The following is a 21,393-nucleotide window of genomic DNA, read 5'->3' as shown; positions in this document are numbered from 1 at the left end:
TGTTTCCAGCTTCACAACAGTGAAGTTAAGATTAAAAATAAGGAAAGCATTTAGTTCTATCCAGCTTAGTGAGCAGTGCTGATATGGACATGGCGCCACTATCAGCCAGTTAGAAAAACAGCTTCATGTGTACTGAGTCCTCTAAGGCAGTTGTCCTAATAAAGTCAGAATCACATTCACTGGTATAACCCATTGTTGTACTGTGGATTCTGTAGGAAGTTTTATTTTTATTTTTAATAACAAACAGTTTGTAGCTGTATGTAAAGATTTCCAGGTCTCCTTTGCTATTTCTAAATGTGAACAATAAATACCATGTTAGGGTGAAATGCATGAGTGCCCAAATAAACTTCTGCAGCGCTGTCATACAGAAGGGGAAGAGACATGAGCTGTAATGTTTGACTTGGTTTCCTGTCTGCTGGAAGCAGGAAAAGAGCTGGTGAGAATCTAAAAGGTTTTATCCGAGTCCACATATTTCCTTTTTTACCTTAATACCCTTTACAAAAAAACAAAGGACAAAAAACACCTCAGAAATGCTTTCACTTCCATAGTTCCCGCATATGTTCCCATGTGCCCTCCTATCTGAAGACAAACAGAACTATTCTTTCTTAGAGAGCAGAGTAATGTTATATGTATGTACTTAGTATTATGTATAAAAGGAAGAAAGAGGTTTATTATATATAAAAGAAAGAGAGAGAGGGAGAGAAAATATCTATTTAAACAAAATCTGCTATTTGTGATCCAAACAATTCATTCTGTAGGTCTGCAGGCTGCTTCTGAGGGATCCCAAAAAAGCAGCTAAGAGTAGCAGACGTCCTGTTAGCATATTTAATCTGCTGAGGATCCCAACTATCACCTAAAATTTTATAGGCACCTGCATATCAAAATGAGTTGAAAACCACAGAATAGAGGAACTGCTATGAGAATCTCATGAGGATCATGCATCAGCCACATTCCACTCTTATACTGCTTACTTGCCGACAGAAGTATAGACTCTGGGTAAGGCAAATGTTTATACTGCTTGATGCAACACAGACAGGCATTTTTTTTTTCAGTCTTGACATCTTTTCTTCAGCATTTGATTGCTGTTAGCAGGTTTAACTTCTTTCTAGGATTGCAGTAGCCATCACTGGGTTTGTTATGTCATTGTACAAAAGCAGTGTTTGCAAGGACTCTGACAGAGATATCAACTTGTGCTATGCTATCCTCTTTCCTCTTTTCTATTTATCATGGGCAAAGACACGTGTCCTTTTAGAATGAAGGAACCAAAACTTATTTTACTGGTGGAATACCAATTCCTAAAGTGCTTTGTGATAGTAGTGTTTTTAAGAGCAGTACACAACCGTTGCTGTGGTGTTACCACAGTGATCTGGTTATCACACTGACTGCTACATTAGTAAGTCTACCTTTTGTTTTAAAACCTCTGCCTACTTCCAAACATCACATAACATCTGCCAGTTTAGTTGTGACTTCTCTGCTGTTCATGTGAAATGAGTTTTGATAAAACTTTCTAGGGACTGGCTCAGGTAAAGTATTTTAACAGAGGCGAGATGTCTCACTGTCCGCAGTGAGGCTCAGTGAGCTTTGGAAGGCTCTGCTTTAGTCAACTTGGGCAAGACTCCTTGGGGTATTGATCGGTTGACTTATTTAGGACTGATGCTTTATTAGTTACTGATTTTAGCAGGCTTAGACAAAATTTTGGAAAGAAAAAAGAAGAGCAAGCTCAGTTATGTTTTCTTCTTTTTATTTTATAGGTTAATAATGCTTGTAAGCCAGAGGTGAAAGTGGCTCAGCAGAGCAGCACTGGGAAATCTGGCAGACTGGAAGAGAACAGCTGCCCCTCAGGGCAGCTGCGAAGTGTGAAGCATGGAGGAAAGGAAGAATGAGAAGGTGAACCAGGCTCATGTTCTCTTTGACAGATTTGTCCAGGCTTCAACCTGCAAGGGGACTCTCAAGGCTTTCCAAGAGCTCTGTGACTACTTAGAACTAAAGCCCAAGGACTATCGTTCTTTCTATCACAAACTCAAGTCCAAGCTAAATTACTGGAAAGCCAAAGCCTTGTGGGCCAAATTGGATAAAAGAGGCAGCCATAAGGACTATAAGAAGGGGAAAGCATGCGCCAACACGAAGGTAAGAGATTTATTCATGGTGGTCGAGACAACTATTACCTAGTTTGTCTTTGGAATATACAATAAAAATATCTTGATGTAGAAAGATGTTTGCCTGGTGTCAGTATAAGCCCAGGGAAGATTTAGGAATGTTCTCACACATATTATTTATAATATAGTCACAATTTGTTAGCATTTGACTCTCAATCAAAAATTGCATTTGCTACTACTAAATTTGACTGCCCACCTGAATAGGGGAAGCTAAATGGAAATCCTTAGGAATAACCAGAATATTTGTAATTTATTCAGGAGGAGCAGCCTGCAAGTTTCTATGTTTTACATTTTTGTGGCATCAGTACTATAGATGGGTCAGAAGATCTTAATTGGTAAACCTTTAATCTTGGTAGGCTTTTTTTTTTTTTTACATTTTTTACTAGACAATAACAGGGACATGAAATTTGTTCTTGGAGTCTAGATAAAAAATATATATGTTTGGAAATTTCCAATTTCGATCTGAAAATTCTCATGAGTCTCTCAATAAAAGTGAACTTTCTTGCCAATTTGGCAAAATATTCTATATACCATTATTTAGAAAGTAATCACTTGTATTCCAGGTTCAGAGAAAAAAAAAATGCTGTGGAAACTCATACCAATTCCTTTTAAAAGGTTGGTATGTGTGGTATTTACTGCAGGAATTCCTGCTTTTACACTCCCCACCCCCCCCCAGTTTTTTTTTTACCTGAATTATTGTGAGCTGGTATTTATGTGCTGCACCCTTGTTGGACTGTACAGTATGAGCTTATTTATTTGTTTTGTTGTTACTGAAAGCAATTCTTTATATCATTCATCAAAATGTGAGTAGAATAGTTTATTTTCACAAATAATCATACACTCTTCCTTTTTTAAAAAAGGAGGATAGTGCTGAATATGATGAAATTAGAACAGGATTCTGTCCTCCTTCATTGAGGACAATAGATGCTGCTGCTTCTCTTGAATATTCACCTTTTGGGAGAAGGAAATGTATTAATAGGATATGTCAGTCATTTCAGATCTGTGGACTGAAGTTTAATTCCCAGCTAGATATTAGAAGGTTATGTTAGTTTCTTGATTGTTTATTCTGTTTCATTTTCCATATTTTCATATGGATGGTGGCACTTATAATTAATTACTACAATAACACTTGGAAAAATTACTAATAGCCCAAGGTCCACTTGTCCTAGATCTTGTAAGGATAATGTTTTCCTCAAAAAGTTTCCAATTGGTACATCAGATTATAGAAAGTAGGTGCATATAGATTAACTTGGAAAACAATAAAACAATTGGGCAGTGTTGGTCATCACGGTGGGAACTAGCTTCAACACTCCAAAAGTCCAGCCACTGTTAAGGTTTATATTTTTCAAGCAGCATAAGAAAGGAGGGACTTACAGGAAGATAAACGTAGTGATTTTTGTGTATATTTAGGAATAAACCTTCCAAGCACTATGGACATCATGGGGAAAAATTCAAAATTGTTTTTCTGAAAACTTGACTGCACTTTGCCTTTACTGGATTCAGGAATTGATCTTATTTTGAATGAAATGCGATGGGTAGAACTGAAATAGGGTGCTGAAGGCTTATGTGGCTTATGTTTCAGTGAGAAAGAGATTAAGCAAGCTGTGGAAGAATGTAGAGGTATTTTAACTTACTTGAAGTAATAGACTAAAAGAGTGATTTTGCATCTGGGCTCTGAATATATCTTAGTGGGCAAGACTGTATTTGTTAACACCGAAGAAAAGGTTGCATCAATAATAGAGATGCAACATGAAAGAAGAGATTTAATGGAAGAGTAAGTGTATGACTTTGATAGTGCTTGATTATGAGGACATACAAAAAAAGAGATATGAGTGGAGATTGACATCCAGCTATGAAAGACATTCAGAAAATTGATTGTGACACTTATGTAGAAGGAAGGTGGTGAGGTGAGTTTAGGAGGACGTTAGAGCTCCATTTTATCATGTTGGGGTTGAACTGACAACTAGGCAGCCATTAGGAGATGGCAGAAAGGTAGAGATTTTAGCTTGGACAAAAAGTAGTCAACTCTAAGTTGGAAAAGTTCTGTGAATCTACTGAGAATCAGCACTGACAAGCTGATTGAACCAATGCCTGTGAATGAGGTGAAGCAAAGGCAAACTGTAGAGGAAGATGATAAAGAGATGACGGGCGAAGCCCTGTGGGGAGTTGGCGGTGAGAGGAGTGGGAGAAATGAGGGAGGTCCTTCAGATAGTGCTCTGAAAGAATAGCTGAGATATAGAGGAGTACTGAGTCTTAAAAGAAATCATAAAAGTACACGCTTTTAAGAAATACATGTAGCCAACTGTCTATAAAACATCTCTTCAAGTGCAGTTGAAAAGTGGGTAAAAGGGGTAAAGCATACTGGCAGTTTGACTAAAGAGTTTCCTAGAGAGTTTGTATAGTCCAAAAGCTTAGCCTATTTTGTGCACCAAAGCCAAGCCAGAGAGAGTGTAGGATGGAATTGGAGAAACGGGATCAAGGGAATGATTGTAGAAGTGGCATGTGGTGATCTTGGAGATGAGATGGTGGTGAGATAAACAGAGAGGCTCACGGGGTCATGCATGACTCTCCCTCATTTAATGATGAAAGAGAAACCTCAGAACTTGCTGGTGTTGGTGTGAAGGACCAGAGAGGTGGGAGTGGGGAATGACTGCAGTGGACGTGTCAGTGATCACGCTGAACTGGTCTCCACTAGAGGAAAGGGAGGGCTTATTCCGTAGCTGCTCTCCTCTGCAGGTGACAACGAGAAGAGAGAGAGTAAAGGAAAAGAGGAAGGGGAGTGGAGGTAAGCCAGAGAGTAATTTGCCAGTGTTTCTAAGAAGCTGTTGGTGAGATGCTGTATAGAAACAGAAGTAAAAAGGGTGGATGGTAAATAAATTAAAGGTGGCACCCCCTGTGCCCCGAACCAGAAACATATAGGACCGTGGATTCGGGATTCACGCCATTTTGAGTAGTGAAATTAGTAGCTGAGAGAAAGTGAAATTTAGTTAATTTTTTTTTTTTTTGTTAGTATGTCTTAAAGAGTATATACCCGTGATGATAAATGATTTTTTGTATGGCTTTACATATAAAATCTGTTGAAATTTTTAATGTAAAGGAATGATAAATACATTATTCTTTTTATATTTTTCATATATGTTTCTGTTAATTACTTGTTTCCTATCCTAATAGTATCTGCCATTAAATGTTTGTATGTAATTCCTAAGAGATAATCATAACTATTCAAAGTAGAGGCCTTTTGAGAACTGAATCATATCTGATCTGATGTTTCCTATCTCACTTAGGTTTATATTTCTAATGTTTAATGTAGTTTGCGAACCACTGATTTAAAAATACAGAAATTTAAGTGTGTATGTAGAGATTATAGAATTTAAAATGAAGATCAGGGTTTTAGCCATGTTATCGGAAGTCAGTCATTTCTTTAGTAAGCTCAGCTTCTGTACACTTGAACATATGCCAGTTTTGAAGTTCTCATCCTCTTACTTGCCCAATTTAAAAATTGGTCAGGGGTGAAGTGCTGTGACTGGAGTTGGGCAGTAGTTAGGCAGTTAGTGCATCACATGGCCAATGTCCAGGTTAACCAGAATTTAGATAACCAGCATTCATGAAAGCAAGACTTGGACGTGATGGGTTGTTCAGATCTAAATAGCACCAATGGTGCTCTCTCTTCATTGCTTATACAGGAGAGAATACAGGATTTCAGTTTGCATTTAATGTTCTGTTACCATGGTGTTGTTACTGAAAACTTAATATCATCTGAAAGATCTTGAGCAAGAAGTGTTTCTGAGGGGTGAGACAGCTTTAGTGCACGGAATTGCAGCAGTTGCTTGGAGTCATTGAGGGGAAAGGGAACAAGGAACAGCAGTAGCTGCCTTTATTTACTTGGCTGTACTTGGCATCTCCTGTAGTTACTGCTGCCTGTGAGAGTATCAGAAGGTAGGTTTCTAAGAGAGATCTGAAACTGGAGGAAGTGTTAGAGGTGGAAAAGCGAACAGAATCTTTTCTTCTGTTTTTTATTGTGCTTAAAACTCGCTGTGTTTAATAACAACATAACTTAATATTTTTTTGATGGTAAAAAAAAAAAAGAAGGCAACTTTGGCCATGAATTACTTCACTGAGTATCATATATTTTACATCCAGAACATCTAGAGTCTTAAACATAACCTAGATGTTGTTAACCACATCCTTGTTTGGGGGTAGGGGGGAAGGTTGTAGAGAAAAAAACGTTTCTGTATTTCTATGACAAAATTACGGGCAATTAGTTTATAATTTGATTACATAGACGTGAGTTTGAATAGTCTGATTTTAGTACTTTTCGTACACTATTGTGTACTCCATCTTAACTATTTTATATGGGGAAAGTTATCAAAGAATAAGTCACCCAACTCAATGTGGTCTTGTTGCTTGTTGAATCTCTTTGAAGATTGTAGTTGTCAGATGAGCAAAATTATTACCTGAATTAATATGATACGCTCAGCTAATTTTCTTACAAGTTTTAAAAAAGAGAGATTAAGTGGTGTTTGAGAGTTATACTTATCCACAAAGAAAACAATATTAAATTGGAAGAATATATTAGATCCTAACTGATTATCCCTTTTAACAAATGACAAGTTGAACACCTGTTAAATATACAAGTCTATTTTTGGAATTTAATAGCTCAGTGGTTGGGCTTGCCTTTTCTCCCATATGCCTTCAAGTTCCTGAAGCTACTAAAGAAGCAGTGCTGTTATTCTTCCCTTCCCTTTCCTCTAGACTTGGCTCTCTGCCCTCAGATTTATGTGACTTTTTATCTTATACAGTAGTCTTACTTTGAATTTGCATGTCAGTTGTTATGTCGTCACTGCTGTAGCTTGTACTGTTCTATTCATCATTCAGGCTTTGTATTTGCAGTTTCGCATCATTTGCAGAATTTATGCCCCAGTGAATAACTGGTGAAAATGTGGCAACCTGTAAAAATTGGCATATGGGGACGACCAAAGAACAAAGAGCTTTGCTTTGGGATAGGCTGTTTATTAGAAGGTTGGATTCTGGTTAAGTTTTAGCATACTTAAGAATTTCTCAAAGGGCTTTGTTGTCCAGCCAGAAGGGTATGTAAGGACCTGGAAAATACTCACATGGCAGCAGCAGTCACCACTGTAGCAAGGTCTTTATACTGTGGGTCTGGTTTATACTCAATAGAAATCAAAGTACAAAAATGATATGACAAAATGGACTGTGTACTATATTCCGGTGAATGTACATAACCATGCCAGCTTTCTTTGTGGACCTCAGTTTCTATGGGTAAGAAGTGTCAACTGACCATCTTGGTTTTTTAATCTTAAAAGAAATGATCTTGCTGTATCATTTGTTTCTCTGAAAGTTCTTCCAACACTAGATATGCAAGTATTTTGCATTCTCAAGTTGTTTTTTAGCCTCTGATAGTGTTCGTGAGTAGAATGGAAAACGATATGAGAAGATGAAAGACCTTTAATATGACAAAGGTTAGTTTGGAGAAAACGTATTTTGATAAAAGTTGTCTAGTCACACAAAGTTCATATTTACATTTTATTTACTTTCCTGAAGTTTCCTTTGCTGCAATAGTAGAAGCACCAGCATAGCCATAAATTAGAGTGCTCTGACTTGACTACCATCTGAAACTCTACATGATGATGTTTATAAAAACACTAGCATCTCTTGTATTTATCTGCCTTAGCCATTGCTGTGCAACTCAGTGATGATGAGAAATTTTTGGTGTTACTGAAGATTTTCTCAAGAAAGGCCAGCTCAGGCTTTGGAAGATGAGAGGAAAACACTACATCACTTTTTTTTTTTTTAAGAAAAAAAGATGGAATGAGAGGGAGAAGCCTTCAGAAATACTGCTGTTCTCCAGGTGATTACATAGCTTGGAGAGTACGCCTTGGCATCTCTTCTTAAAACAAGAGTTTAAAAGAGGCAGGTGACTTGCCTGCTTCTCCAAAGTTTTCTGTTCTGTTCTGTGATATGCTTTTGTTTTCAGGTTGTAGTAACTGCTTTAACATATCAGTGGCAGGGCATGGCAGGTAACAATAGAAAGACTGATCTGAAATTTCAGCTTATGTTGCAGACAAAGAGCACTTACTCCTAAGAGCCGTGGGATGCTTGGAAGCTGTGGTAAAAACATCTTTTTCCTCCTAGGACTGTAAAGTTACTCTGTGCTCGTTGTTTTGCAGTGTCTGATAATTGGGGCTGGACCCTGTGGCCTTCGTACAGCCATCGACCTATCATTCCTAGGAGCCAAGGTGGTCGTCATAGAAAAGAGGGATGCCTTTTCCCGCAATAATGTGCTGCATTTGTGGCCATTCACCATACATGACTTGAGGGGTCTTGGCGCCAAAAAGTTTTATGGCAAATTCTGTGCAGGATCCATAGACCATATCAGTAAGTATAGGCGCTGCTAGACACAGCAGCACTTGTTCTTCGTTGGGGAAAGGTGGGTGAGGGCATGGGGATAACTCATTAAAATTCAGCCTACACCAGTCGCTGCTCTCAAGTCCTTACGGTACAATTCGGCATTACCTTCGCATAGTGCATTTAGGGCTGGACCTAGATGTGAAAGAAATACATTGTGCCATGAGATTATCACACATGCAATATACATCTATCATCTTTTACAGCTGTTACTTTCCAAGGCATATCTTTTTCCTAAACTGAAAAGTACATTTAAGGTTCAAACCTTTTTTTTTTTTGATGGATAATTTTCGTATTTTTGCTATTACATTCCTGCAGCTACCACATTATTCTGTTTCTCTTGAGCATTGTAAGCGACTTGTAGAAAAGAAAAATTACTGAATGCTTTTGAACATTCTTGTGAATGTTGATCTGGAAAAAGGAGGAATAATTTTGGCTTTGTTAATTTTTTGGAAGAGCGATGAAGTATTTTCAAGAACACTGTCGGCCTATGAATAAGTTTTGATTAAACAGAGATTGACATATTAAAATTGAGAATAATTTTGATGATACTCGATTTCTGAGAAATCAGTCTCCTTTGAAAGCTGAATGCTTTGGTGGAGCAGGAGTTAATATTTTCTTTTCTTCAAAAGATTTTCTTTTTTTCAAAAATTTACTGAACACAGCACAGCCAGATTTTGCCCACCAGTCTGTGTTCTCCACTGGGCATAAATGGGAAGTATAAAGTGGCACAAACATAGTAGATGAGATTTGGATTCCTGTCTGAAGCAAAAACTGCCTTTTTTTTTTTTTTTTTTTTTGGCAATGAATGGTAAAACTGGAAGATCTTTGGAATGTCAATCTTGCAGATTGCTTTTTTCCTTCCAATTTCTCGTCATTTTTATTCTCCCAGTACTTTATGCATGTTGTCTTCTTTCGTATATCAGCACAGCTGAAATTCAGTGTTTAGGTGGAGCATTTTTTCATTTCAGTATCTGAAACATGACAGTAAGTTGTCTTCCTTCAAATTAATAGAGTTTGCACACTGTCATTTTCATATCTGCTACCTACATTAACTGAAGAGGAAAGAGGCAGTTACTATGCTCTCACTAACCCAAAGGTGTTAGGATGAAGGTGCAGTTCAGTATTACAGCTAGGCTGATCAAATGGCTAGGTGCCATCTGTGACAAAAGTACAGTCCTGCTTGTGCTCTCTTCCCTCCCTCTCCTGCAGTGCACGTTGTGGTTCTTTCCCTTGTTGCTGATTCGGGGACTGAATTATTTACTTTTTATTCTTTGAAAAGGGCTGGGGTTTCAGCTATAAAGTTTCTTGGCATGCTGTGGTATTACACACCAGCGCTGCCTGGATGAAGTGCTGGGAACACAGTGGAGAAAAAGAAAGTAGCAGCTGGCCTTTAAATCAGTTTATCAGTAATGTCAAACAGAGATGTGTGGGCAATTGTGCTCTTTTCTTTTTCTTTTATTTCTTTATCATCTGCTTTTTTGCAGGTATCCGTCAGCTCCAGCTTATCCTTTTGAAGGTTGCCTTGATCTTGGGAATAGAGATCCATGTCAATGTGGAGTTTCAGGGGCTTGTTTACCCACCGGAGGATCAGGAGAATGAAAGCAAGTAGCATTGAAATGGGTAGTGGAGAAAGGGGAAGTTATGGTAGGATACACAGACTCCTGTTCCTTCACCCTGCTTATTAAGTCCTTTCCTTATGCTCCATTAATGAGAGTAATTATTATTAATACACTTTTGCTTGAATTTTCAGTAGGATTTATTCTTTCTAGTGACAAATCCAAATTAGTTACTATATAAAACAAAATCACTTGAAGTACTACACAGAAGTAGACCATGACACAGTAGATTGCAATTGCTCCTAAAATATTTAAGCCTATTATGCATAGAAGATACCTTTTTAAAACAACTGCTTTCCTTGCATTCATTGAAGATATTTGTGTCAGCGAATGATCGGTGTAACGCTTTTTGTATCTTTGTGAAACCTGTTCTCTGATCGCCATGGGAGATGGTGGCTTACTTGTTTTTTGGCATCCTATTAATTGAATAGATAGTAGAGAAGCTATAAAGGTTGTAGTGATCCTTAAAGGTAATAGTCATTTTATCGGAGCTGTCTCTGCCTCTGATTCACACAGAGTGGCTGTGCAAATCAGCAGTAGCCCTGTCAGCAATATAGCTGTCCTGCAGTGTATCTTTACTGACCATGTGAGGGAGCGATTATGGATAGTAAGAAGTGGTTTTATGTATTTATTCTATTATGAGCACTGTTTATATTGTCATTAACTTGGAGTTTATCAACAGGAATAGGGTGGCGTGCATTGGTCCACCCAAAAACCCATCCAGTATCTGAGTATGAGTTTGAAGTAATCATTGGAGGGGATGGCAGGAGGAACACCTTAGAAGGTAATGGTGTGTCCGTAATTCACTTTCAGATAGAATTTATTCTTAAATTAGTTAGAACAAAAATGTCCTTTAACATCCCAATCAAAATTTGTAAAGACTTTTGACTAGTGAAAGGGGAGATTAAAAGTCCATGTAAAAATCCATTTGTATCAAAGACACACGGGTCGTCTTTTTCCTCTTTCTATCCACTAGCAATTAGGTGTTTTGACATGGATAATTTTTCCTATGTTTTTTCTTTAGTTGAGTAGTGTTGTAGCTCTTACTTTTGGGAGTAGGAATTGAAGTGCTGAATATTATTTTGTGTAATAGAGAATTCTATCTTAATATTTTTGATGCAAGTTGCAATGTTTGGAAAAGAGGTAAGAAAGAGAGGGGAGCTTTTTCCCTAAACAAGAGCTTTTATTTTTCTGATGAAGCAATTGTTGCTTTCTCTGTGGAGGAGTTTGTAATTCACCAGAACCATTCTCTCTTTATTTTGTGAGGGCACTTGTGTATGGCATGCTGAGCCTTCTCTGAATATATGCTCTATTTTTCAGTGTTACTACTTTATCCTTCCTGTAGGGTTTCGCCGAAAAGAGTTCCGTGGTAAACTAGCAATTGCTATCACAGCAAACTTCATCAATCGCAACACCACAGCTGAAGCCAAAGTAGAAGAGATCAGCGGTGTGGCCTTCATATTCAACCAGAAGTTCTTCCAGGATCTACGAGAAGCCACAGGTTTGCCAGCAATTGCCAGGTTTCCAGTGAAAACTATTTGTCTTTATTATTACGACTTTGTTACTCAGGTATCATGTTTAATCAATAAATGAACATCTTGTGCAAGTAATTAGTCATTGCTGTATCTCTTTGAAATCTGACTTCCTCATTTTTACAGCTGTTCTATACAGCTGTACAAAGCAGATGTGTGTCATTCAGATGTGTGTCATTTTTGTTCAGAAGTGGAGAACTTATTTCCCTGAAGGTTTTCAGGAAATCCTAAATAGGAAAAGTCTGAATCGTAAGTTCAGTTTCCTGCACTCCACATCTGAATGCAAACCTTAGAGTGATGATAAATAAGTTTTTTAAAAGAGGTAGCTATATGCAGGTGAAATGTGCTGTTTGTGGTTTTGTTGAAGATTCATATTTTGAAGTCATCAAAAGCATGGGAGAAAGCTGCTTGGCATTCTCTCTCTAAGGCTTTCTAACCACGTAGTTTCAATTTACTTTCTTCTGATAGAGCTCTTGTGTTACACCTAACATGTAACTTGTTCCTTCACTACCATGTCTTTTGTTCTGTCACAAGGTATTGACTTGGAGAACATTGTCTACTACAAAGATGATACACACTACTTTGTCATGACTGCCAAAAAACAGAGCCTGCTGGAAAAAGGAGTGATACGGCATGTGCGTATTAACTTTTCCTGTACTCTCTATAAACTAAGATTTTGGTACAATTTGGCTTCAGTATCCTGAAAGAAGGGAAACGCTCTCTTCTTTCACCACGTAATGTTTTTATACAGGTGTATTTTAGACCACAGATATATGTGGTTAATGGCCTTCTGAAGTATTTTGTTTCATCAGAAGTGTGTTACAAGATCTATCCTCTCCAAATTTGTATTCCTGTGTAGATTTGGGGGTGTCTTTCGTGTTAAGATAAAATATGCTTAAAGAACCTTTGATAGGTTAGTTGAGCTTCCCTCAGTTTATGGGAATGAAACAGCAGGGAGTGAAGAAAGTGTTGGAAATATACCTAATTCCGACAGAAGCTGATTTAAAAGTAGTTTGGCCACAAATGAATAAATAAGGATTGGGGTCTTGTGCATTTTGTCTGAAGTGTGTGAAGAGAAATGCTCTGAAGTTTCTTAGCCCTTTCACAGTCAGAAATGCTAGTAGGACTGATTACTGTTTGCAATAAAAGATTTACAAATTTTCTCTTGGAAGCATAAATACAGATAGGAATGAAAGAAATTAGAGGGCAAACCTGTATCAGTGGATTTGTAAGACCTTTAATGCCAACTGTTGTATATACCAGTCTTAAAATAAACTTGTGGATTTGGCTATTTCACTTTTAATTTTCTCTTTTTGGCAGGATTATGCTGACACAGAGTTATTACTCTCACGGGAGAATGTGGACCAGGAGGCTCTGCTAAATTATGCCAGAGAAGCGGCTGACTTCTCCACTAATCAGCAGCTGCCATCACTGGACTTTGCCATCAATCACTATGGTCAGCCAGATGTGGCCATGTTTGACTTCACGTGCATGTATGCATCGGAGAACGCAGCCCTGGTGCGAGAGCAGAATGGCCACCAGTTACTTGTGGCACTGGTTGGGGACAGTCTCTTAGAGGTTTGTGTTCTAAACTTATCATGTGTAAACAGTGAAGCATAAGCACAAGCCATTGCACCCATCACCGAAATATGCGCTGCCTATAAGATAGTTCCTATAAGGAAAGCTACTGTTTATTATATAATAAAGTGGGAGGTTTGAGGGAAGGGTGGGAGTGTTGGGAAAACAGAATATTTAGGATGGCAATGATCTTGCTTAAGAAAATGTGTGCAGAGGTTTTTTTCTGAAATTATGTCTGTTGCATCTGCTTCTCATTGAGACAATTAGGCTCTCTACAGAACCTACTGTAGGCCTGTTAATAATCAGCATTTTGTAGTTAGTTAAAAAGTACAATCTTGAAGAGAAGCTGTTAAGGCACTCCAGGTTACGAATTGTTGTTGGATATAGAGGAACATTGCCTTTGGGGGAGCTCATGGGCAATTCACCATACATCTGGCTTCCTCTAGCCCAGTGGGAGTGGAGCTTTAAGCTAATTACTGAGCTATAATGTCCCAGCAGATTATCATCTGAATATATTCTTGATATTTGTTTAAAATTTTCCCTAACTCATGCTTTTTTTCTCCGCTTTTTTTGTAAACTGTAATATTAGCCATTTTGGCCAATGGGAACTGGAATAGCCAGGGGATTTTTGGCTGCAATGGACTCTGCTTGGATGGTACGAAGTTGGTCACTCGGTGCTAGTCCTTTGGAAGTTCTTGCAGAGAGGTAATAGAGAAAATGAATACACTTTCAGTTCTAATCTAATCCTCCAATGTCTCCTCATTCATTCCAGTTTCTTCTAGTACAAAAATATAGACAGAAAGGGGAAATACAAATTCTCACTGTTTTTAGAGGATGCTTGTGGGTATAACTCAATTGAAGAAAAAATTTCCTAAGGAGCTGATAATCTGAAGTATATTTATAGAGGAATAAGAAATGTTGCAGATGTTCTTGGTCCTAGTTTTAAAAGCAGATTAGACGAAGAGTCTTTTTTTGGTGCCTACTGATACTACATGAAGAAAGTGAGCCTGACTTACTGTCACCAGCCTTGCAATAGCAAAGCAGATGAAGATGTAGGTGCCTTTAAAGTACCAGAGACAAAAATTCTTGCCATCCCCTTTTATCTTGTAAATATCTTTTATGATTTTCTTTTAAGGAAGCTAAGACCTGCTTTTATTTCACATTCTCCTAAATTGATCACTTTGTTTCATATAAGCCAAACAACATCTTGTGTTTCTTTGGAGTATTGCGTTCTTGATGTTTTTATCATCTTTGGCTGAGTGTTGTTTTGGTGACTCAAGGTGATATCTTAAAGATCAGAACTTGGGTAATTAGAAGATGGAGTAAATAAAAGCAAGGTCTAATAGAACCTATTTTAAGCTTAAGCAACTGCAGCTTCTGACCATTAGGAACTGTAGTATCATTTTTAAAATTGTATAAATGGCACAATGGATATTTAAAGTACCATTTGTTTGAATTTTAAAAAATGGTGAAGATGATAATGTTGCAGTTGGAGCCAGACTTCCATCACCTTTCCATTAGACATTTGCAGACAGCAGTAAGATCTTCCCTGAGCCTTCTCTTATGCATGCTGGACAAACCCAGTTCCCTTGGTCTGTCCTCACAGGGCAAGTGCTCCAGTCCCCTTGGTGGCACTCTTCCTGAGTCGCTCCAGTGTCTCAGTGTCTTTCTTGTACTGGGGAACCCTTTCAGTTATATTTAATGTATTGTTTTCTTCCCTCCTTTTGATTTCTGGAGTTGTATTAAATTGCAGATTTTAATACACTTACGCTGAAACTTAGCTATTCAATGTCTGAAGTGGTTAGATACTTGGTCTGAATGTTTATCTCTTAGGATTGACTTAGCAGTATTAGTAGTGATGCATCTTTTAAAAAAAAAAAAAAGAAACAACCCACAAAACCTAAAACAAACAAACCAAAACAAAACCCAAAACTTTTTTAAAATTTTGTTTTCCCAAGGGAAAGCATTTATAGGCTACTGCCTCAGACCACCCCTGAGAATGTGAGTAAAAACTTCAGCCATTACAGCATTGATCCTGCCACCCGATACCCGAATATCAACGTCAACTTCTTGCGGCCACAGCAGGTAACTGGACAAATGGTGCTTCTGAATGCTTGCAATCTGCATTGTCTTTCCTGCATTGTGAAGCTATGCTAATGTTTGGGAACAGATAGTGACCTGATGTGGCACTGTAGTGTGGAGGCAGTGAAAAGCAGCTATATCAGTCAAGAGTAGACCTCTGTACTTAAAACAAATTCCTGTTTAGGAATTTTTGATTTTGACAGTTTTAAACTTGGTGTAACGATACACGAAATTTATACACGTGTGTGCATGCGCACGCATTTTCTTTGTAATAATCTAGTATAGCAGTCAGTCACTGCAACTTGGTATTCACAGTGCAGCAGCAGTCAGCTAGACTGTTCAGCACTGACTAGCTGTTCTTTGTTGTTCTGGGGTTCTTGGACTAGAGATTTCTGCTACATAAGTGTACTTGTCTTCCTTTTTGTGACTTGAGATGGCTCTTTCTTGTCCTGCTCTTTCTGTATGGATCTTCGGTGCATGGCATATTGGTCATTTTTAGGGTTTTTTTTGTCATTTTAGGTACGCCACTTGTATAATACAGGAGACTTGAAAGACATTCACCTGGAAATAGAGAACTTTGTGAACTCCAGGACACCAAAGCTGACTCGGAATGGTAGGCCTGGCTACTGCTCCATTCCTTTCAGTATTCTGGAGCTGGATCAGTGCAGGACATAGAGCAGCAAGGCTCTAAAGTAATACTTAACCAGTCTCTTTTGGTTTAGAAAAAGTATCTGGCAATTGTTTCATCAATGGTCTGATTTTCCAATTTTTCAAGTTTCAATTAGCATGTAAATATGTTTTTGTTTGCCTAATTTCCCTTGCTTTATAATGCTGTTATATTTCTAACCATATTTGCTTATGCAAGCGTTTTTTTCACCTCCTTTATCCTATAACAATGTCCTTACTTAGAGTGCAGAAGCCTAGCCTGAATTCACTCTAACAGTAAACTCAGAATTCTTACAAACATAACAAGGTATTTCTTGTGCAGTCTTTCATGTTCATGCTTTCCTTTTACTTAATCTTATCTCTTAGTTTAACTAAATGAAAACTCACTTTGCTTGCATTATTCTGAAAGTTAGATGCCTTGTGATAAGCATTTCAGTATCTGTCTACTTGTCCTGTACCCTGAGGGGTATGTTGAACTTTTCCTTTTGCACACCTTGCCTTTGGATGTCCAGATAGTGTTTGGGGACGCTCAGAATGGCACTTTGCTGCTAAGCCTCCCTTTCACTGCTGAATAGCTATGTAGTCTTTTGATTTGTTCTTTGGCCTGCAACCACGTCCCTTTAGGCTGTAATCTTGTTAGATCTTGCAGTAAGGCAAGGTCAGAACAGGTCAGTGCTTTTAAAGGAAAGCTTTCAAGAGAAAAGAAAAAGTTGCAGAAGTATATTTGTAGTTCTTCCATTAGAAATAGTATATCTCGGCTTTAGAGAGCATTTGTGCTACTGTATATCCTTTTGATCATATTTAAAACAAGCCTTTGTGACTGTTTTATAATTCCTGGGGCTCTTTTACAAGGGCTAGGGTGAAAAGCCTGGCAAGTTGTAACTTAGATAATTACTTTTTAGCAAATTAAAAATCCTTTCTTGGATCTAAAAGAGGTAAGACAGTCTTTTTTAAAAAAAATTAGAATTCTGTCCTACATTGCTCATTGTAGAAGGAGCTTGTTTACATGAAGGTTTTATTTGTTGATTCATGGTTTTTATGTTGGTTTTAGGATTCATGAAAGAAATAATGTACATTTCTACTTAAAAATGTGATTTCTTGCAGAGTCTGTAGCTCGCTCTAGTAAATTGCTCAGTTGGTGCCAGAGGCAGACTGATGGATATGCTGGTGTAAATGTGACAGATCTCACGATGTCATGGAAGAGTGGCCTAGCTTTGTGTGCCATTATCCACAGATACCGTCCAGACTTAATGTGAGTAACTGCCTGTTTTAAATAACTGGGAAGAGCAGAACATTAGTGATATTTGGAACTAATAGTATGAAGACTGAGGCAATGCATTTGTGACTTAATGGAGAAACGGATTGAAATGAGTTCAATTAAACTTGATAGAAGCTAACGTATGGTGATTCGCCAGCAGAGTGGAAGGTCATAATAGCTCAATGAATATGAAGATAAATGTGTTGTCATTTTCCCTTCTGGGTTATTTGACAGAATTAAGCTTCAAATTGGTACTGACTGGAAAGCATTATTGACTGACAGCTCTTTTCTCTGTGAAGTTAGTCAGGAATAGTTCATAGCTTCAGTTAAATTTCTTGTGAACAAGTCTCTACACGGCCCTTTATAAATCTCCTGTTTAACAGTAACTCTTTTTGAAGACTTTTAGGCTGCTCTTTTTAGAAGTAGTGACCCACAGTCTAAATAGAGACGTTGCTACTGTTTGTGCACTAACATGCTGATTGGATGAATGAGAGAGGCGTCCTCTTACACGATATATTGGGTAAAACAGTGCCCAGATTCTAGAATGGGAAAACACTGGCTGGAAGAAGTAACAGGAGCAAAGACTCTGATACTTCAGTTGAAATCTGAAGTAACTTTAACTTCCCCAAGGGACATTAGAAAAAATAAATGCTAGAGCTGTATTTAAGGACATAATCCAATGTAAAGCATGCTGAAAAATTACTTGGTCATTCCTTTCCATGTGCACTGGATTACTTCTCTATTGGTGTACTCGTGTTAACCTGAGCTACTCTGTTTAATAGCTATATAGCTTGTGGAGAGTCCAAATAGCTTTTAAAATGGTTTATATAACTCTCTACAAGCTATAGCTTTTTATATAGTTTTTATATAGTTCTACAAATTTTGGAAAAAGCCAGCAGAACTAAAATATGGATCAGCCAAGAAAAAAGGGAACAAAAGTGAAGACTTAATTTAATTCCAAGCACACAAAAGATTTTACATAGGAGAAAACAATACAGTCTTCCAGCAAAGGAGAAAGAGAAGATATATTTCAGAAGATAATAAAGTTTCTAAGAAGACAAATCTGGGTTTGGAGGAGGAGAAAAAAATGAAAAAAGAGTGTGTTTGAGCCAAAGTTCACCATAATTAAGTAGCATCAACTCTGCAATACGAAAAGGTTGCTGGCAAATAAATTTGAGAGATTTTGGAGGGGAAAAAAAACAGGAGATGGATCCCTGAGTTCTTTCAGAAGACTGGTTTCTACTTGATTCAGTGCATGCTGTGTTTCTGCCCTTTGCAGAGACTTTGATTCTTTGGATGAGCACAATGTGGAGAAGAATAACCAGCTGGCCTTTGACATCGCTGAAAAAGAGTTTGGAATATCTCCCATTATGACTGGAAAGGAAATGGCATCTGTTGGAGAGCCAGATAAACTCTCGATGGTGATGTACCTCACACAGTTCTATGAGATGTTCAAAGACACCATCCCCTCTAGCGGTAAGGAGTTTGGGGCAGGTCTCTCAAATTTAAAGACAGCTTCAGGATGAATGTGTGTGCTTTGGTTATCTTCATGCTTCTTCTGCATAAGCTTGTACTAGTCACTCACTGATTTTACATTACAAAAGTTGACTTCTTATTGGTGCTGGTAAAGACCACGTTAGCAGCACCAGGAGCAAAAAAATGAGTTAATCCAAAAGAACGTCCTCGAAAGAATGTCCTCAAAAGTTCTAAACTCACTTCTGCACTACTAGATAACTTTTCTGCTTTCTTGCTATTATTAGGGATTCATCTATTTTGGCTAATGTGAGATGCCTTGCTAGTAGTTGTTTAGTAGGTAATTTCAAAACACTAGTCAAGTTTTATATCTATTTACCATCCGTGAATGGTGAGAGTAACTTCAGGCCAATGAGGAACGAAAGATCTTTGATTAGAACTGAAAGATGTAATTGCCTAACACAAATCAATATGGCCTACCTTTAAATATTAATAATGTTGTTATAGCTGTTTCTTTATTACTGATTATCTTAATTCAAGTCTACCATTCTGGTGGGAAAAAAATTGTTTAATAGCCTTTTAAAAATACAGTATGTATCAGGTATTGTTTCCAAAACTCTGAACTCTTAAGAGTACTGATGATCATGATGCTCTTTAAATATGAAAGCAAATAGAGTAAACAAACACTGTATTTATTCTGGGTGGTTATCAACCCTGGAAAGAGAATTGATTTTGGCAAAGTGAAAAAGCAGAGTAGCTGAGAAGGGTATTCATTCTGGACATTACAATCATTTTGTACAGAGAATTTAAGAAAAAGAATATTATGTTAAAAAAAATCAGTGAGTCGCTCAGTTGTGTATTTAATAATAGCACACAGAAATAATTTCTTGGCATTCCCTTGTCCTACCTATTTTTGCTAACAGATAGTCTGGACCTGAATGCAGAAGAAAAAGCTGCCCTAATTGCCAGTACCAAATCGCCCATCTCTTTTCTCAGTAAACTGGGACAAAGCATCTCTCGGAAACGCACTCCAAAGGTAACCATACCACAGTCTTGATAACACTTGTGTCTGTTAGGCTACTGTCCAAGTAGGTGGTACGAAAAATGTACGTGTAAGTGTGTGTCTGCTATGTTTTTACAAAAGACCACGTGTTCATCAGCTCTTGGCATGGGACAATACATGATGTTTATAACTGCAGAATTATATCCGTAATATGTACTCTCAATTGGTGGTATATTTCAGTCTTAAAATCCTAGCCTTGTGGTAGTATTTGGGCATATATTTTGTCTTGGAACATAACGGGTTGCTCAGTTCCCAATTAGTTGAAAGTGGGGAAGAATGTCCAATTTGAAGGTAAGAATCCCCTTAAACAAATGGAGAATGAGCCCAGAGAATGAATCAGTTGTGTTGCAAAGTGCAACAAAGTGGAATGAAGTTATTTAAGTGCATTGATGACATTTATCTCAGGCCAGAAAGGTATGAGAATCCTTATCTTTGGGTTTTTTCATTTTCAGGACAAAAAAGAAAAGGAAGTGGATGGTGCAGGAAAGAGGAGAAAAACTAGCCAGTCTGAGGAAGTAAGTATTACAGCGAGGAAGGTGTCAGGGAGGAAAACATGTGGTACGTTCCTTGTTTCCACTTCAGTCCTTTCATTTTCTATATTCAGACAGGGTTTATATAAGTTGTTGTTTTTTTTTTTTTTAGATAAAAATTAATTATTCTTCAGAGGTTACGCTTTGTCGTAGCTATAGTGCAAATATTTTACTGATGCTTATGAAATAATAGTACACAACAAATGAAATGCTGCAGTTCCCTCATATTCTATTTTTACTGCAATTTACTTTGATTTGATGAGGACACCAAGAATAAAACTTCCGTTTAGTAAAGTCATGCAGTATAGTCAGCATTTTCATTCATATTTAAACTTTATCCTTGGTTAGTGCAAAAAGCACACATTTCTAGTATGCCCCATGAGGCAGTCCTTCACTTAAAATGTTTATAGCCAAATAGGTACAAGTGAGTTAAAATTTAGTGCTTTGAGTTGTCAATGAAGGTTTGAAGATAGGCCTTTGCTTTGTGTCAGTGGATTCATGGGAGTGCTTCAACTGTGGTCTCTTTGATTGGTAAGTGTATCAAATAAGGTTGAAAAGATAAGTAAGATTTAACAGAACTTTTGATGACATGCCAAAGGAAATTAAAATGTGACCTTTCAAGTGCATACTAATAAGTTTGTTTTCTGCAGTGTTAGAAACCTATCACAGCAAAGGGGTAGAGAGGAAAGGGTGATCCGGTTGCATCCTGTTAAATTTTGATATCGCTGATTGTTAGGAGGACATCCCGCGAAGCTACAGAGAAGAAAGGCCCACACTGGTGAGCGCCCTGACGGAGAGGAGAATTGATGCTGCCATTGGGAATCAGAACAAAGTCAAGTCTATGGCAACCCAGCTACTGGCCAAGTTTGAGGAGAATGCACCAGTACAGTCCTCAAGCTTACGAAGACAGGTAGGAGGTGGATGATAAAACCCTTTATTTTGGAATTACGGAGGAAAATCATGAATAATAACATGCATTGCTTGAGAGGGGATGCTGGTGGTGCTCTTCT

At 37.8% G+C, this 21,393-nt stretch overlaps 1 protein-coding gene across 1 annotated transcript in view; it reads left to right on the top strand.

Annotated features, from left to right (window-relative positions):
- Positions 1–1,785: 1,785 nt before the first annotated feature.
- MICAL3 (microtubule associated monooxygenase, calponin and LIM domain containing 3) overlaps positions 1,786–21,393 on the top strand; it is a gene marked incomplete at its 3' end in the record, with an annotated part of 82,208 nt that continues 62,600 nt past the window's right edge. Inside the window, exons 1-15 of the mRNA XM_009580858.1 lie at positions 1,786–2,127; positions 8,345–8,552; positions 10,070–10,186; positions 10,884–10,985; positions 11,547–11,702; positions 12,268–12,368; positions 13,054–13,311; positions 13,901–14,016; positions 15,270–15,396; positions 15,913–16,006; positions 17,164–17,311; positions 18,597–18,793; positions 19,714–19,826; positions 20,306–20,368; positions 21,120–21,293. Coding sequence (XP_009579153.1) covers positions 1,864–2,127; positions 8,345–8,552; positions 10,070–10,186; positions 10,884–10,985; positions 11,547–11,702; positions 12,268–12,368; positions 13,054–13,311; positions 13,901–14,016; positions 15,270–15,396; positions 15,913–16,006; positions 17,164–17,311; positions 18,597–18,793; positions 19,714–19,826; positions 20,306–20,368; positions 21,120–21,293 — 2,238 coding nt within the window. The remainder of the gene's footprint in view (positions 2,128–8,344; positions 8,553–10,069; positions 10,187–10,883; positions 10,986–11,546; positions 11,703–12,267; positions 12,369–13,053; positions 13,312–13,900; positions 14,017–15,269; positions 15,397–15,912; positions 16,007–17,163; positions 17,312–18,596; positions 18,794–19,713; positions 19,827–20,305; positions 20,369–21,119; positions 21,294–21,393) is intronic.

This window comes from Fulmarus glacialis, unplaced genomic scaffold (assembly GCF_000690835.1).
Source record: "Fulmarus glacialis isolate BGI_N327 unplaced genomic scaffold, ASM69083v1 scaffold32050, whole genome shotgun sequence".
NCBI lineage: Eukaryota > Metazoa > Chordata > Aves > Procellariiformes > Procellariidae > Fulmarus > Fulmarus glacialis.
Note: the sequence above shows the minus strand (reverse complement) of the source record. Positions and strands in the feature narration are given on the sequence as shown.